This window comes from Antedon mediterranea, chromosome 6 (assembly GCF_964355755.1).
Source record: "Antedon mediterranea chromosome 6, ecAntMedi1.1, whole genome shotgun sequence".
Classification (NCBI taxonomy): Eukaryota; Metazoa; Echinodermata; class Crinoidea; order Comatulida; family Antedonidae; genus Antedon; species Antedon mediterranea.
The window spans coordinates 24,840,452-24,858,771 of NC_092675.1; the positions used below are offsets into that span (position 1 = coordinate 24,840,452).

The 18,320-nt window shown below is 33.1% G+C and overlaps 2 protein-coding genes across 3 annotated transcripts; one reads left to right on the forward strand and one right to left on the reverse strand.

Moving 5' to 3' along the window:
• Positions 1–2: 2 nt before the first annotated feature.
• Positions 3–13,259, reverse strand: LOC140051687 (uncharacterized). Of its 2 annotated transcripts, XM_072096979.1 has the most exons (13): positions 13,157–13,259; positions 10,259–10,368; positions 8,372–9,694; positions 7,727–7,873; positions 7,142–7,483; positions 6,400–6,714; positions 5,114–5,437; positions 4,404–4,697; positions 3,756–4,079; positions 3,144–3,446; positions 2,093–2,434; positions 1,701–1,851; positions 3–924 (listed from the first exon to the last, which is right to left on the reverse strand). In XM_072096979.1, the coding sequence occupies exons 2-13, from the start codon at positions 10,359–10,361 to the stop codon at positions 861–863; spliced, it is 4,032 nt and encodes a 1,343-aa protein (XP_071953080.1). In that variant the 5' UTR covers positions 10,362–10,368; positions 13,157–13,259; the 3' UTR covers positions 3–860. The 2 variants fall into 2 exon arrangements, with proteins under 2 accessions (XP_071953080.1, XP_071953081.1); XM_072096980.1 differs by lacking the exon at positions 13,157–13,259 and having other exon boundaries at positions 10,259–10,524.
• A 2,554-nt stretch (positions 13,260–15,813) lies between these two features.
• On the forward strand, positions 15,814–16,991 carry LOC140052265 (uncharacterized). Its single transcript, XM_072097739.1, has 2 exons — positions 15,814–15,915; positions 16,200–16,991. The coding sequence occupies exons 1-2, from the start codon at positions 15,861–15,863 to the stop codon at positions 16,763–16,765; spliced, it is 621 nt and encodes a 206-aa protein (XP_071953840.1). The 5' UTR covers positions 15,814–15,860; the 3' UTR covers positions 16,766–16,991.
• The last annotated feature ends 1,329 nt before the right edge of the window (positions 16,992–18,320 follow it).

Here is an 18,320-nt window from a genome sequence, read left to right on the forward strand (position 1 = left end):
CATTATTGTGATAAATTTTGCTTTTAGATCATCTATCGGCCTTGGCCTACTTTAATTTTAATGTTACAGTGTTGAATAGTAAACAACTAAGGATCGTTATAATGATAGTAAACAATTTGGAAATAGGCCTAGGACGAATGTTTTACAATTTTTGAAGTAGGCCTAGTTTATATCTGCTTCTGCTTTTATGGATTTTTTTCGAGAGGTTTTCCAACTTTCGTATTTTAATTTTGTTATGCTGTCGGAAGTTCGGCAACATAATTCACGATACCACCTTTAAACACTTCGGTGTCAATCAAGGACTTACGAAAGTTGGAAAAGCAGAGCGTTATATAAACTTTCTTAAAAAATATAGTTAACAAGTTTAATTATCTACATTCATCAATATAAGTAATTTATTCATAGTCACAAAAATAGCACTGTGGGTTAAAAAAATAGTCATTATAGGCTATTGCAATGCCTACTCTAAGACTGATCAATGTTTCCAGTATTCTACGAGGTATTCTTTTTGTTTCCTATCTTTTATTCCTACACGAATACAATACACATAGGATACATCTCAGGCCATACTCTGTAGTACCAAGAAAATAAAAAAAATAATATATATATATTTACAAAATTGAAAACATTGAGGATCGAGTAGTTTCATTTAAATTGAACTTGCGAGTTTTATTAGCTAATCAAATAAGTATAGAAAATAACTGTAACTGGAAGTTTCCAAACAACCCTTGTTTAAATGGTTGAAATATGCCTTCTGTGTGGAATGTAATGCAGAAAATCACAATTAAACACCTACAGGTACGTATGTTGTTGCTTTAAACTTTGTATTTTTTATATAATAAATACATAGTCCGTTAGTTCTAGCTTGAAGATGAGAAAATATCAAGTGGATCCCCACTGTCATCAACTGATTTTTTTTCAGGTCTGAAATGAAATAAAGTTATTTTTGTAATTGGAATTGTATTTCATTAATATAAATAATATATAAAGTCACTAAAAGTCTATTAGAGCCATAAGTAGTATATTGTAAAGCTCAAACTAGTTTGACAAAAAAAAGTGATGTGCCCAAATAAGGTAGTCAAATACCCAAATAGTAATATGACAACATATGTCCATATATGGGCACATTTTTGTTCACATAAAGTTTGATAGTGTAGACAGCTTAATTGAACGGAATTCCTTTGTACGGATTACTATTTTTATTTGTACGTTTAATTTCATTCGTACAACAGATTATTCTACATATTTTTATCTGCTCACTCTGTCGGTCGGATGGTCGGTTGGTCGGTAAACACTAACTAAAATTTGAGCACGCGACTGCAGCCATGTATATGGCCTTGTTATAAATTGTCTTGTTTGTGCTATTCATTTTTATTGCTCATTGTACATTGTGTGCAGACTTTTAGCCCTTGACTGCTTTCTGTTTTTAATGTAATTTTCATTAATAAATATACATGAATATATCATTAATATTTTTTATAAGAATACTAATAGTAGTTGTACAAATTAGCAATTTGTAAAAATGAATTAATAATCGATTTAGCAATATAGGCCTATATAAAAACTAATTACGCACTAAACTTCAGGTTTGGTACCACCATAACGTTCGAAGAGTGAATTTAGCATGTGTTACAATTTCTTAGTATTTGTATTGGTATTGTAAGCGAAAGCACAATGTTAATTAAAACTTTTGCTCATACCGTCGCTTTCGAAGTTTGACAATTACGGCGGCCAGTATAATAATGACCAACAACGTAAGAAGTCCGAGTCCAATGGCAAGACCGGTTACGTTCGAAGAATCGTCTGTATCTTTTTGTTTAGTTCTTGATCCTGTTTTTGGTAACTCGTTTCCTACAAACAAACAAACAAAAAGCGTGTTACAATGTTACAATTTTAATATTACCAATACATAGTTTACCCAAACGTATGTAACATCTGTGTCTCGTAACGGGAAGGGAATCCCGAATTTATGAACGTTATTGTTAATATACACAGGGTATCCCATTACACGTATGCCATTCCACTCCGAACACTAATAGCACCCACCATTTCCATTTCGTGTGTACGTGTATGACGGACATTTAATATTTACCTCCAGACGAATTGTCTTCTTGCATTGTAGAAGCAGTGTTCACCTCCGTCGTTGTAGATTCTCCTTGAACATTTGTACATTTAACTACAACATCATAACTGGTTCCTGGTGTAAGTTCAATTATTGTGAACATTTGCATCTGAAGATCTATTGTCTTTTGATTTGGGGAATCATTCGTATTTGATTCCTTGTATCTAACAGTACATTCGTCAATGTCTTTGACGCTGGTCGTTCCAGTAGTAGACCACATGACAAGCAAACTTGTAGTTGATAATGATGTAACAGATGCTCCAATGGAGAATGTTTGAACTGAAGGCTTTGTTGTCGGGGCATTGTATCTATCTAAAATAGAGTAAAGCATAAGAATTAAGACAGATATAGGAATAACTAAAGCCACCAAAATACGCTTGAAGCAAACACTAATATTTCCAATTGCATGTTATGCACGTGAAACCTGGACACTGACTGATACCTAACTGTAAAAAGATCAATACGTTTAAGGTATTTGTGTTGGCGAAGAATGCTAGCATGAAAAGAACAAATGCCAGTATAATACTAGAAGTAAAAGAGTAATTTCTTAACAAAATAAACTCAATAGCAAAATCATACTTTGGGCATTTGCAAGAAGAGATGACACATATCTAGAAAAGATACCTTTGAAAGGAAAATCGAAGGTGCTAGGAGACAAGGACGACCAAATCAAGATGGTTTGATAGAATAAAAAACTTTCATTTGAAAACATACACATAAAACATTAACTAACTGAAGACCGACCTACTTGGCGATCCATCATTGCATTCACGAGCTACATGACGGGATCGAAGGAATGGATAAATGGATCATTAAACGTTAACATTACTTCGTTGCAAGTAATTAAACCCAACCATTACACATTCGTCAAGTAGACACGATGATCAAACAAATGTCAGGAAGCAACTTGCCCTGAATATGACTAGTGGTGGAGAAGTGAGACAAATATCTCATGAGATGAAACAACAAATGTATACCCAAGTTTACGTTCATACATCATAACATTTAAATAAAATCTCACCAATTGGTTTTCCATCAACTCGAGCAAATGCCTGTGATACAGCCGGTCCATAGCCCAGTTTGTTTCTGCACGCTATAGTGACATTGTAGTAAGCTGATTGTCTGAGGTAGCTAATACGTATCTTAGTATATTTTGCTGAAATATATCTGATATCTGGTGCGAATGTGTTTGCGTTTGAATCGATGTACGTCACGTAACAGGTCTCTAATGGTAAATTTCCACTTGATCCTGGAGTCCATGATATATCTAGACTGTTGTCACTTTGGCTCTCAGTTTGAATGCTGCTCACTGCATCTGGCTTATCTGTGGAAACAAATTGACGTGCTGTAAAGTGATAACACTAAGTTATTGCGTATTAGCCAAGTGTTTACTGTGTTTTTATTCATTTTAATGTTCACTATGTCGGTCGGTTGGTCGGTCGGTTGGTCGGTAAACACTAACTTGAGCACACGACTGCAGCCATGTATATGGCCTTGTTATTTCTAAATGAAGTAAAATAAGAAGTCCATCTGGTAAAATTACCCAATAAGTGGTGGTACAAACACTCTTTAAAACATTAACAATTATTTTCACTTAAAACAGTAAAACAGCACGGGCTATAGGCCTACTAACCTATCACTGTCAACGAGGTTGATTTCTCGCTTGTCTGTTGTCTACTGTTTGAAGCTTGACAGTAATAATTCATACTGTCGTCATCTTCGACTGTATTCAACGTAAGAATACAAGCGTACATCATGTTTCCTCTATAAGTAACATCTGAGATTGTGTATTTGCTGTTGCCTGTAATCTTTGTTTTTCCACTTGATTTTCCTAACGGCGACTTGAACCATGTGACTGTTGGTGCAGGAGCAGCATTTACTAAACATTCAAACGTTTCAACTGTTGTCCCAGCTTGAGAAATAGCGTTGTTTGTTATTGACTCAATGCTTGCTGATTCTGTTTAAAAACAGAAAGTTATAATTATTAGTGTTTTTAGTATCATATATATATAGTTATAGATATATATATATATATATATATATATATAGTTATAGATATATATATATATATATATATATATATAGTTATAGATAGCATTTAAAAGTATTGGATGCTTTGTCTATTAAGCTCTGTCTACACTATCAAATTAGTTTGACCAAAAATGTGTGCTGTGCCCAAACATGGTGGTAAAATATGACGCCATTGTGTCCACATATGAACACATAAAATGTTTTTGTCACATAAAGTTTGATAGCCAATATATAAACGTAATATACTTACTAGACATTGCTGAAACGAATGATGCATACGACGGTTCACTCGTACCCAATCGATTACTGCAGCTCATTGAAATGTTGTACTCCGATAATGCGTCCACACCATTGAGAATAAACTTGGAGTAATCAACCGATATGTGCACCAGATGGGCAGCAAATCCAACTTTTGAGCTATCAACGTATGTCAAGATGCACTCTGTCACATCCAGATTTCCCGTAAATACAATCTCCCATGATAATTGAATACTGTTTGGTGTAGCTCGTGTAGCGACTAAGTTTGTAGGTGGATCAGGTATTGCTAAGATATTATAAATAATAAATTGAACTACAAAAACCTATGATTTGGCAAAATAATTAAAAAAATTATAGTTATAGACTAAATAATGACAATCAACAGTTAAGGTAAGTGTTTATATACGTATTTACAGAAAACCAGCTTCCCAACAAAGCTTCCACTTCTATGCCAACAATAAGGACACCATGTTTGACCATCGAATTGTATTGATGAACCAACAGTCAGAAAAACAACCACAGAACCGACTTTGATCATAATAAAGTCGCATAGGTAAACTTATCTTCAACTTTTCGTACAGAAATATATGTAATACATTTTTCTCAGAAAAACTGCCTCAGTAGGCCTACTTTCAAATCTAACTAAAACAACGATTTTGTACATTATTCTTGGTAGGTTGTGCATTCAAACCTGTAACTTACTCTCGACATATATATTGCAATCTGCAGTTCTTTCAATTGGAATTTGGTTAACAACATTCTTAGCCTGGCATCTGTATTGACCATTATCCGCCCGGTTAATACCGACGATTCTAAGTCGACTTACAAAGGCATTAGCATCTCGATTGAACTCTGGTGCCTCTACATATATATGTTGGTTATTTCTTATCTCCTTGATTGTTGTACCATCTACAATAAACCATTTGAAGATCGGTGGTGGCCCACCAGAAGCTGAGCATTCCAAAGTGTGATTGACATCAACAAATACTGTTGCAGACTTAGGTGGAATCAAGATTCTAGCTTTAGCTGTTGAAATAAATAGTCAGTATCACTTTCACAACTTTGCAAAATCAGTACGGTATAGGCCTAATAATAAACTTTTTAACGCTTTCCTAATCATTTACCGACAAGAAACATATCATTTTGTAATTATCAAATACTGGTCCATCGTACCACGCCTAGTCTGGGTTCCAGACGGAGTTTTGTCTTAATATTAGTAAAAAGATAAATATTTTGGCACATATGGCGTTTCATACGTATACTAATTGATTTTGGATGTATTTTCAGACAAAAATCGCGGTCGAAATTTAAAAAAAAGAAAAAAAAAAAGATAATACAGACTTGGGGCAAGTCTATGCCACGCCGTCAGTGTTAACGATTCACAATCCAATCGAAATTGAATAATATCATGAGAGTCCCAGTGGTCAAATTAATCTGCATATCAAGTAGAAGGTTCCAATCTTTTTCTCATTCCCACAAATGTCCTCATCTTTATTGTTTCTAAGTTTCACTAAATTATCGGGCGGTTTACAATGGCTTCTATAAGCTCAGAATTCTCCTTTCTGCTAAAAATTCTCTAGAATTACTTCCAAGGAAATTCTCGAAATCTCAATAGATGAAAGATATTGCATGGCATGTAACTTTCATATTGAGACTATGTAAAGCTGTTGGTAGACATTTTATGGCTATTTTAAAACTTAGAGATTGAATTCCATTCTGCTGTTTTAAGTTTATTTTACATTTATATCTCAACGATTTTGAAATTCAGAAATGGTCAAACGGGTCAATTTCAATCAGAAAACTCAAAACTTACACCTTTTTTTTATTATACTTACATATTTATATTTATTTATATGAGAAAATAAATTATTGTCAATTATCTACTCCATTTAACATTTAGATTTTTACTTAAGTGTGTGTTTTCTCATCCTAAAATTTGATTTACTTCGCTGTTCGATATGCTGATAATTTTAACACAAGGTACTTACAGTAAGACATAAGAGTAAATGCAGCTTCATCCTTCATGATATGTGTCCTATGCGAATTATACGTTTGGCAGAAATATTCGCCGTTGTCAAATGTAGATATAGATTTTATTGTAAATATGCTCCTATACAAGAAGTTTCCAAGGTAAGTAATTGAAGTGATATTGAATTTGCCGTCAATACTTTGCATAGGCTGTCTTTTGCCGTCAAGCCATATGATAGCTGGTTGTGGATGGCCATATACTTCGCAAACAAACTCTTGTGATGCATGCCAGTCAGTTGTAGCATTCACTGGTCTTGTGGTAATTCTAGCGGCACCTAAAATTAGAAAAAACATCGTTTCAAAATATTATATTTATGATGGGAAAGTCAAGAAACTATTTTATATATTGAAATAACTACAGTTTTTGTTGATAGGCATGCGAATACATTTTTGGTCAGAATAATGAAACACATTTGAAATAAAGTCGAGTAAGTTCATGTGCGGAACACACGATTTTGGAAGATTCCAGCGTGTGCATTCCTATGAACCAATTTGAAGATATTATTTTAGATTGTTAATTTGAAACATCTTCTTGAGACTGGACCTTAATTAATGCATCAGGAAAAATTGGGACCATGCTCATAAACAATTTTTTAAATCGTTGTCTTTCATAATATGAATAAATTATTCATTGCATTATTTTTAACTTAATATTATTATATCATTACGATTTATTTTTAAACAATACAGCAAATAATTTACCAACACCACATGGTCCATCTCCTACAATTATTCCATCGACAGCTGCAGTAAAGTTTTCACCAGTCACTGCTTCCACTGCAATGTAATATGAACTTCCTGACCGTATTCCGTCAACCGTGCTAGTAACGGGATGCCAGAAATTTCCGTGATTATCTTTACGGGTCCAAATTTGTCTTTCGTCATTTTCAGATACGAGAAAGGTTGCCATTGATCCGCTAGGCCCACTCATAAAAAAGTGTACAGAAATGCATATAGAATCATTTTTTGGAACAAAATCGGGGCTTCTCACTTTGCTGTATGAGGTTCCACTGCCAGTTTCACGAATGTAAGTATAGTAATCACCTGAAAAAAAACAAGAAATGGATTTGAATGTTTACTTTATACACACTTAAAACTAAGGTGCAATAAGGGGTGCAAACCTAAAAAAGGGTGCTAATTTGCGCCTTTTTCTCATAAAATGGTGCAGAGTTCATAAAAGGTTTATTTTTGCACCTTTGATATCGAAAAATGCAGACAAGTATAAAAAGGTGCAGAACTGTAATAGTAATTAGGACTCATCTGAAAATATATCGGGAAAACACTTACATTCTTCACCGCCTACACCATTTGATGGTACATTTATAGCTCCTTCTTCTAGCAAACCGCAAGCACGTTGCCAATTCGTTCCTGTTGCATTAGCTAAGCTCCATTCACATGAAGATGTTTCAAATTGACAATATAAAATAGTATCTTCTGTAAAACAAAATCAACCAACATACATAATTCTATAATACGGTTAGTGATAAAACATTAAAAATAAAATACATTCACAGATTAATCCGGGCAATATCCACATTATTATTCTTGTTTTTTTTCCTTATGAAAGAAATTACACAAATAATAATTAATAGGCCTATAATATCAAAATAAAAATAATTTTTAAGATTGAAGTTATGAACAATTTAATAATAACCCGATAATAATCCATTGAATAAGTGATCAAAATTTTACAAAAACCCATTGTTTGAGGCATGCTAATATTTACATAATAAACCTGATTGAGCTTGGTTCCCACTAGCGTGGCAACGTAACGCAATCTACGCAACAACGTAAGCAAATGCCCTTCTAATAGTTGTGTTTGCCCCCACTTCCGTGAAATCAAACCTGCGATGTTTGCAGCACTGTTGCGTCGTCGGTTCTAGTGGGAACCACGCTTTAGGTAATAATTCTAAATAAATGTTAGTACTTTACCAATTGTTGGTTTTCGAATCATCACTTCTCCATCGTCAGATGTATACGTCATCCTATCGACTGCATATTGCGATGGAAGTAAATATGATACACGAGTATTGATACCGTACGTCATAACCAGGAACTTAGCGGTGGAATCAGAGTGACGTAATGTATAAGACCCTTTACGTACCGAACCTGTTATACAACACATGCCGTTGCCGAAATAATATTGACGCCAAAAATCAGTACGTGTTATAAATGAATTTGTAGATAGTAGCAACACTCCTTTATCAAAATAACGACATTCTGCTGTTATAGAAATATAATTGTTGAATGCCGTCGAACTGGTGCCATTAAAAGTAGAAAAGAAAACCTCTCCTGTAAATTGTTGAACAGCAGGAACTATTGCCATAGCTGGATCACCCTTACCACTTCCTAATTTCCCACTTTTTATGAATTGAGCTACAAGTATAGGTTTGCTTGATGTAATCCATCTTGCTGACAATTTGTCGACAATGTAGTCGGTGTATTCTCCAGCATGTATTGTTACCTGCTCATCACTGCTGCTATCTAAAAATGTCGTGTTGTCGTAGGCTGCTAAAATACGATACACGTATCCAGGCTGGGTGCCCAAAAATGGTGCTAGCGCAAATTCATAACCATAGGAACTCACTGGCGGAATAAATTCGACCAAATGATCGCAGGGTGAGCTGGAAGCAGGTACAAAAGCGCATGATGTTCCTGCTTGTAACGCTATTGGTTTGTCAGCTAAAATATAAGTACCCGTACAGTCACCGAAACTCTGAATTTGTATAGTTTCTTTAAAATCTAGAATTTGTGAAATAACTTCACCTTTCTTGTACGTTTTTGATTTAAATAACAAATCATCACGTAATACCTTTATAGTTACGTTTGTTGATGGTCTGACAGCTGTGATGGCAAACTCGGAGTATTCATATGATGGAGCATCAAAGGACATAACATAGTATTCATTTCCAAGTGCATCAACAGGAAGTGCTTGAAAAGCGTCAGTTGTCGTTGAATCTGAGTCAATACCAGCAACGTGTATTTCTTTATTACTTGTTATCTGTACTGCGACGTCGTGAGAGTCGGCAGTTCTAGCAACGAGTGAATTTGGCAAGTCTACATATATGCTACTTCTGTAGTATATTCTATGTGTGCTGTTGTGGTTTTTAGAAGTAATATAGACTGTTGTATATCCTTCTGCAATTCCAGTAATTAAAACATACGGATCAGAGCTGTGCGTCTGGTGGTTGTCCATGAAAGTAAAAATAAAATTTCTACCAACGCTATCTCTTGATTCATAAACGGTATCTTTGTCTAAGAAAAAAATAAATAAAATCGACATGCTCATATTAACGAAGATTAATTGAAACTTGTACACTAAAAAAATATACGATCAGTACAAAGTGAATGCATTCTTAGTAGGCCGACGGTTTTCTTTTTTCATTTTCTGTTAACATTAAACTAAAACATTTATGTATTATTATAGTATGTGTACCCAGTGATTCAATTTAACTCTTTCCTGGTGTACGATAGCTCACATACAAGTTAAAGCATTTTATTTAGTCGTTGAGATTTTGTGCGCGCGCACTGCTGCAATGTTTTATATGTTTGTATGTTATTCATTTTTTCAATAAATTAGCGTTCATTATTCTAGTATAGCATGCAAATCGTAACAATGCTAAATCTTTAATGAGCATGTCAATGGTAAATCTAGTTCAGTGTCTAGGCATAACTATATTATGCAGAAACATGGAGGAAATACGATTCAATACAGCAAACTTTATTTATTTGATTTAAATGTCTGTGCAACTATCGGCATTCCATGAGCGTCTAACTTAATAATTACATAATTTACATTTACATGAAATAAAAACTTACCTAAAACTGCATATGTTCTAGCCTTACTGGACATGATGATAGTTATAATGAGAAGAACAGCGAAAAGACTAAACTTCCCATTTCCGCAGCCAGCATGCGCCATAATTACCCTATGGATAAATTAAAATGAAATACATTTTTTTTAAATAATCATCTGAGTATATTAGAAGAGAGGAGGATAGGGACAGGGTTACATCCGGAACAAAAGACTATGAAATATGGAATTTCCAGAGGGCGTCATTCAAGGCTATAATAATTGTGACTACGTGTGCAAGTGGCCGTTATTAGTGATTTTAAAATAAAGTGAAATCCACGTGGCTACGATGTGAGTAACATTCAATCCTAATATGACCTTATGTAGGCTTTATAGTATATATTTCTAATGAATTAAGCTTAGGCCTACAATTTTTCGGAACATATTACGTTTTCATTTTGAAAATTGGAATAATTTCCAGCGAATTATTCGTTAAAGATAGGGCCTAATCAGGTTACGTTTTCATTCTAGTCCTACTTTCACCGCTGATTTGTGTTCATTTCATCAATGTGTTTTAGTGACATCACCATATACATTGCACATGCACTATAAATAAACATTTGTCCTAGGCCAAACCTTCAGTGCTTTACGTATCAATAGATGTAAAACAGAACATGAGTTTTCAACTCTTGCATAACGTGACACGAGACAACTCGGTTGAAACCAAGTTCTCGCGGTTAAAACCTGTACTTACCAGTACCACGGTACTACAGCAATGCTAGTCGTATAATTTAAATTGCGGCTAAATTAATGATATAAAAATTGTTTGGCATGGTTACAGTCATTTCCTACATCAAATAACAATTGGCCTACAGGAGATTATTTCCTGTTTTTATCCTGTCGAAGATGATCATGTGACTATGAAACAATACCTCTGTGAACCATAAAAACGCAAACGATTCATAATAGAATGTTAAGACCTCAAATGTTATTTTAAACCATATCGCGGGTTTTTAAATGTCTAAAACAGGAAGCTTACAGATTTTTTTTTTGTCAATGGTCAGAACCTTCGAGTACAACTTGTCATGTGACGACAAACATCTAATAATTACGGCAACATGTTTCCTTCATTGGCAATTGTATTGTTATGCACCACTTCCTCATTTTGGTATCTATATATTACTACTGTATAGCAAAAAAACATTCAATAAAATACAAATACAACTTGATAGCAAGGTAACAAGTTTTTATATCTACAGCTCGTTTAAGTAGTCAAATTTACTGTCATTTGGGAATTTTTCTTACTGTATAGTTCGTACCGTAACTATAATCCCTATACCCCTTAAAAAGAATCAATGACATGATAGAAAAAAAGAGACAAACTCACCAGAATATTACACATTGTGTAAACAGTAAATAAATAAATGAAATTGGGAAGTTCTAGCAATCTCAGAGGTATTGTTCTTTTCAAATACATGATCAATATTTAGCATTGGTTTTTAGTAAACTATCAACACGCATTCTGGACCTAAATCAATACAAGGCCATATATATGGTTGCAGTCGCGTGCTTAAGTTAGTGTTTACCGACTAACCGACCGACCAACCAACCGACCGACCGACCAACCAACCGACCGACCGACATGAGATGTAGAGTGGCGATGCACGCGACTATAATTAGTATATATGATAGTGTTGGTTATTTTTTATCGAGTCACTTTCATCTCTACCCCAGATAAGTCCGAACGCTGTATCAAAACGGCGACGGATTTCAAACGTAATGCAAACCACAGTAGGCCTATAGGCCCTAGGCCTAGTTGTAGGCTTATACCGTAAAGGCTTATACAGTAAACTTAGTTTTTATACCGTCGAAATACAAATACTGATATTCTATTTTGCTTGTCCATAGAGTCTACATCGAAAGGGCTCAGGAAATGATACAAACATAAACAAAATACAATTACGAGGTTGTATTAAAGTTTTAGTTTTAAGACTTTTGTTTAATGAAAGATAAATCCAAGTGGTACTGGACCTTAACCTCGCTTCCTATTGTATCTAGGGTATTACTATCATAATTGATATACCGTTTGTAAAATGAAAAATCATCCTGTATTTTATGTTTAGATCTGATAGACTATGATTGGCATATTAACATAATCTTACTCTTCTTTGAAGGTTAAAATAAGTGCTATGCCTTAACTCAATCCATTTTAAAAAGGTTTTCTAATACAATTATATTAATTTTTTGTATTTTCCACTATCGATGAAGTAAATAAAGCCCTTATTGCTTTATATTTTCGCATGTTGTTACAACACAATTTATAAATCATGTGTTATTTTGGAAACTCGTACCTGTAAGCTGAAACTATAGTCTATGTTTGATGTAAAATATTTTTTAATGAAATGATAATGATAACCATAAGAAAATTATATATGTTATAACGATGCTTGGAAACAAAAAAATTAACGATGCAGTAGGCATATCTTCTTGGTGTTAACTTTTGCTTTCTTTTGTAAGTGTAGTATAGACAAATTTAAGAAAATTAAGGAAGAAATGAGGTAATATGGAATATAAAGTGACATTACAACATTTTAAAATTTTATAGGCCTACCACTAATGATAACAAATTGTAGGCCTAAAGATATTATACATTTTTTTGTTATTGTGTAGAATTAAATAAGATAATAATGAAAATGTATCGAATGACATTAGGCCTGACATTGGAACAAAATTAGCTATCTATGTAGTGAAGTGTTAATGATAATACTTTATAGAAAAGTAATTATACTAACTAAACTTATCTAACAAATTGCGTTGATAATGTGGTGTGCTCAATGATGTTAAAAAAAAATAAAAAACGTAGAGAACAGACTGTATAACAATTAATATATACACCACGAATATAGTAAAAGTGAGATACTCACGATATGCGTGACACAGTGTCAGTTGTTTTGGTGAATGCACTCCGGTTTTTATAAGCTACTGAAGTGTTCTACCAAGGGAAGCGATGTTGTGTATCCTGAGATGATATACTTTCCTGTTACAGGAAACCGTTGGCCATATGCTACAGCTTGATACAATGTTATGAGACAATACAATCTACAGCACCTCGTTACCAATATACAAAGATGATCGATTACAAATAATGGCAAATTAAAAACAATTCTTGTTTTATTTTCAATCAATATAATTATTATCCCTTCTTTTTGTTTAACTATAAAAAAAAACATAGGTTCGTATGGCGTTGAAGATGTAAAAGAAGCATCCACTAAAATGTAAAAAAAATGTTTCTTTTCCAAAACTCCAACCAATAAACGTTTACAACCTCTTTAAAATTAACGTAAGCAGTTTAATTTTTAACAAGTTAAATGTGTTGGTATGCGTTCTCATGTTTGAACTTTGAAGGACTTACAGTGATATGACTGGAAGGTGTCAGTCGGTATGCGATAGTGTGTAACAGACAGTAGGCTCAGGCTCACTATACCAACACGAATATGAAAAACCAATGTCGCCTATATTTACTGTGTTATATATTTAAAACTATGGACAAAAAGTGTGATTTAAAGCGTTATGACGGTACAGGAAACGTTATTCTTTGTATTGGCCAAGTTTCATTTTGAAAATCCTTGCCCTTAAAAAATAATGTCACTTTAAACTTCATGATATGACACAAAACCGCCTGTCGCCGGCCAATTTCATAATATTCACTAGTGTAAAAATTAAATATAATCCCATTTATCATTGTAAATACTGTATATTTTGGAGCCTTACCTATACGTTTAATGCATGTAAGTGAAATTTTGACAAAAAATGAGTTTTATTTAAAAAAATTCTTCAATTAAATATGTCGCACAAATGACGTAACTTACGTTACAGACTTTAAAAAATGCATTAAATATCAATTAATAATTACCTATAAAAGTGTTTTTCTTCGTATTATATGTGATTTGTACTCTTGATAAGGATTATATTGCTTGCACGGATGAAATATAATGTAAATACGTTATAAAATTGCCTGGAAAGTGTTAATGAAAAACGATTGGTTAAGCGATGTAACCTACGTTACCCCATTTCTTCTTAGGATCCGGTTTGTGTACACACATGTTATAATAATTTATAAGATTAGTTACGTCAAGTTTAATTTTAAACTGATTATTTTGTTGTTGTTTTAAGATTTAATTATTTGAGCCTTTGAAGTTCATTTGAAATTTACGTTATGGTAACTTACGTTACCATATATATTGTTACTGATGAGTTTTAATATTGTGGACATTTCTAAGGAATACAGATATTCTTATGATCAAGAAAACGCCCTCTGATACAATAAAAAGTTTTAACCACGTGATTCGGCAGACAGCGGCAATTTTGACCACGTTTTTATAAATACTTCTTCACAATTTCATAGTTTATTCGTCATATATCAGATTTTCGAGTATATTTTAGTAAGTATTCAAATGCTTAATTCACTAAAGATCATTTAGAACAACTTTCCTAATGTTTATAATTTAGGAAATTAGACAGATATGCAAGTATGTTATTACATTGTACAATTTACACTAGTAAGCTAGCACAGGCAACAACGTAACGTAAATTACACTACATGTAACGTAGGTTACCATTTTATATACCTCATTTCTAAGACGTCTTGTTTTTTTTCTAATCAGTATATTCAAATAATTTAAGTTATATTATACAGGCAATAATGAACATTACCTCCAACCGGAGTTGATTTTATTTATGGTTATTTTATGGGAAGTTTCTTTGCCCTTGATACTATGGTAACGTAAGTTTCACATTGATGTTGTATGTCTATGTTGTTGTAACATTACCGAACATAGCAATGATATTAAGATAATATCTGTGTATATATGTTTATGAATATTCATTGTCAAACGTATGTCATGTACCTGGATACATCTTGTTTCATTGTAATATCGATACTCACAAGTATTAATAGTAAGTTCATGGTAACGTAAGTTACATAATTTACTACATACAAAGTCAATGTATTTTTTTACATTATGGTTATTTAAAATGTAAAAATATAGTTTAATATTTGTTTATTTCGATTTAATACTAATACATTTTGTTAAACACTAGGTGACACTGGTGATAATGGTAAAGTCACGAGCCGAGATTCAGGCAGCGTATCGGGAACGACAAAAAGAGAAGCGAGGAGCAGAGTACTTGCAAGCAGAAGCAAGACGTGTAATGAAATACTTTGTTCCGTCAGCAGAACTTACAACAAAAGATAGAAATGCACGGACAGCGACGGTGAAAAGAAGAGTACAGAAACATTGAAGGTACGTGAAGCAAGTTCAAGCCCAACTACAAGTACAACACCCAGAAGAAGCTGACGAACCTAGTAGTAGTAATGATGATTCAGCCATATCTTCCGATGTGGTTTCACCAACTTCTCCTCTACGCATCAAGATGTCGTTTAAGAGACGTATTTCTACTCGAAAACGTGTTGGCAGAGCACTAAGTCGAGCCCATCGTCGCATCGAAAAATTAAATCTGGAGTTACAGAAAATGACCATACAAAAAAAAACCATAAACAAGCGCTATGAAAGAGCTTTGAAGAAAGTAAATAAGAATTGCATCCCATCTACCAGTCATGACTCGTCCATGAGTAGTACTGACTCTCCAAGATCGAAAGCAAATCAGGATTTACGAAATGCAGGTAGGTCACGAATGAATGTACTGTTTTATTCACGCATAATTATTATTAATAATGATAATATTGGCTATTTATAATATAGAGCAAATATCCACAAAATGTACTCAATGCCTTATAATTGATAACTTGTTCCATGTCGTGTATGGTGATGTGAATATACGTATTTTCTTTTTCTGCCCATTACATGCCGCTTAAACCATTATCTTCCTGAACATATCAATTGAGATAATATTTAAATATTCTAAACCATACTTAATTTAGTATTGATGTAATTTCCAATTTTCTAGGTATGTCACCAAGATCAGTACCCAAAGGGTTGAAAAAACAACTCCTGCTTTCACATGCACTGCTCGATGAAATAAGAGAGAGCACAGAGATAAATCAAGGGCAGAAGGCCAGAAGAATGATTAGCAATGTTCTATCTGGAAAGATAATCAAGAAATACAGGTTAATCGCGCGTGTTTCAAGGGAGTCGGGCCTTGGTCAACGTAACCTATCCAAGACGAAAAAGCAAGGAATCACAGCTGCGAAGTATGTAAAAAAGGCGTGGGGAGTTCTTCATAATGAAGTATTAGGCTTCATGGAAAGAGATGACAACTCCAGGATGATGCCAGGAAAACGAGATGCCTGCAAAACATCTTCTACCAAAGAAAAACGCCAGATAAGATACCTCAATGATTACATGATGAACTTGTTTGCCAAGTACAAAAGTGAAAATCCCGAGCAACGGAAGGTTTCTTTTTCCTCGTTTAAGAAAATCCGACAAAGAAATGCTAATATTAAACTTGTCAAATTCACAGCAAGAAACACAAGTCTTTGCCAAAAACATCAGAACTTTGCCCTTAAAAGTTAAACGTATTAAAATCTCTAGGTGTGATCACAATCACAAGCCCCGATGAAGCAATCAAATCAATTAATTGAAACATTAAAGGAAATGTAACTTACGTTACTAAGAAAGTTGAGACTGATATAAGCATTAGGCCAAGCAACTGTAAAGTTCACAGAATTATAATAAATAATAATAATCATATTAACCAAAACAATAGTATGTACACTAGCATTATAAAACTCACTAATTTACATTTTCATATGGGAGTTTTTATGAATAAATATATATTATACATATAAAATATGCATTGAATTAATAGAAAATAAAAAAAGGATGATTTAATGAAACATATAATCTGTTTGCCTTCTCTAAAGTGATGGCAATGATCTAAAATACCAATGAGGTTTATTGTTAAAAGTTACAAATGTTGTTTTTATTTAACTATTTTGATGACGAATTCATCTTTCAATTCAGTAATTTACGTTACTGAATACGTAATTTACGTTACTCAATTGTAACACAGTATACATTTTCTAAGAAAGATAACACCAGTTTTGTCATATGACTATTTAATAGAGTACAGTAATGAGTGTTATTTTATGTGAATTTAAGACAGGAATGTATGCGGACATACAAGAAATCAACAACAACCTTTGATTGACGACTCATGTTATTATGGATGTTAATAAAGTATAAACTATAAAATACAATATGTATTAGTGAATGTAACAATATGTAAGTTATTATACATGTTTTTGTTTGATTACATACACTATTTTATAGTTTCATATTCATAGAAATATAATATTGTTGCCTTTATAATCGTTTACATTGAAAGTCGAAAATAAAACATGTAACGTAGGTTACAACCACGATTCCAGTTGCGATCATTCATTTTGTTGACAATTTTACATTGATAAATATTATGTGAGGAAAATAACAGAGAAGTAAATATAGATGTTGCACTTTAGTTTAGTAACAATTATAAAATGTTTCGTCAACATTTGTTTTTGAGAATTTTCATTTCCTAATGTTGCTAATATACTGAGCCCGAGCCAGTACCGCAATAGGCCTACAACGAAAAAACATCAATAGGCCTACATTTTTAACAAATTTTTAATCGAGATTATTGTAAATAGAACCCATGATATTCGTAATTTTTGTCAGTAAATTTGCCCAAAGAAAAAAGGGAAATTTTGTAGTAGGATAGAGTGCATGAAATCAGTTAACATTTAAAATCCTTATAGTATGGTCAATAGATTGTTTGTTAGTAACCGCAATCCGTGGTGAAAGAGTAGGCCTACACAGTTACAACAATTACAAAAACAAATTGTGTAGTTATATTTTGGAGTTAATAAGTTATTCATTTCTAATATACAACAAAATAATGCCATAATATAGTTACAAAAATATTTAATGAATGCAAAGTTTAAAGTGTTGCCATTTGGAATATACATCACTATATACATTAAAATGTGAATGCTTTCTTGCACGAGAAAACATTGATGTAATTATATCCTATAATTCCAATACATGTTTCCAACTTTAATGATATTTTGGTAATACAATAAAATATATA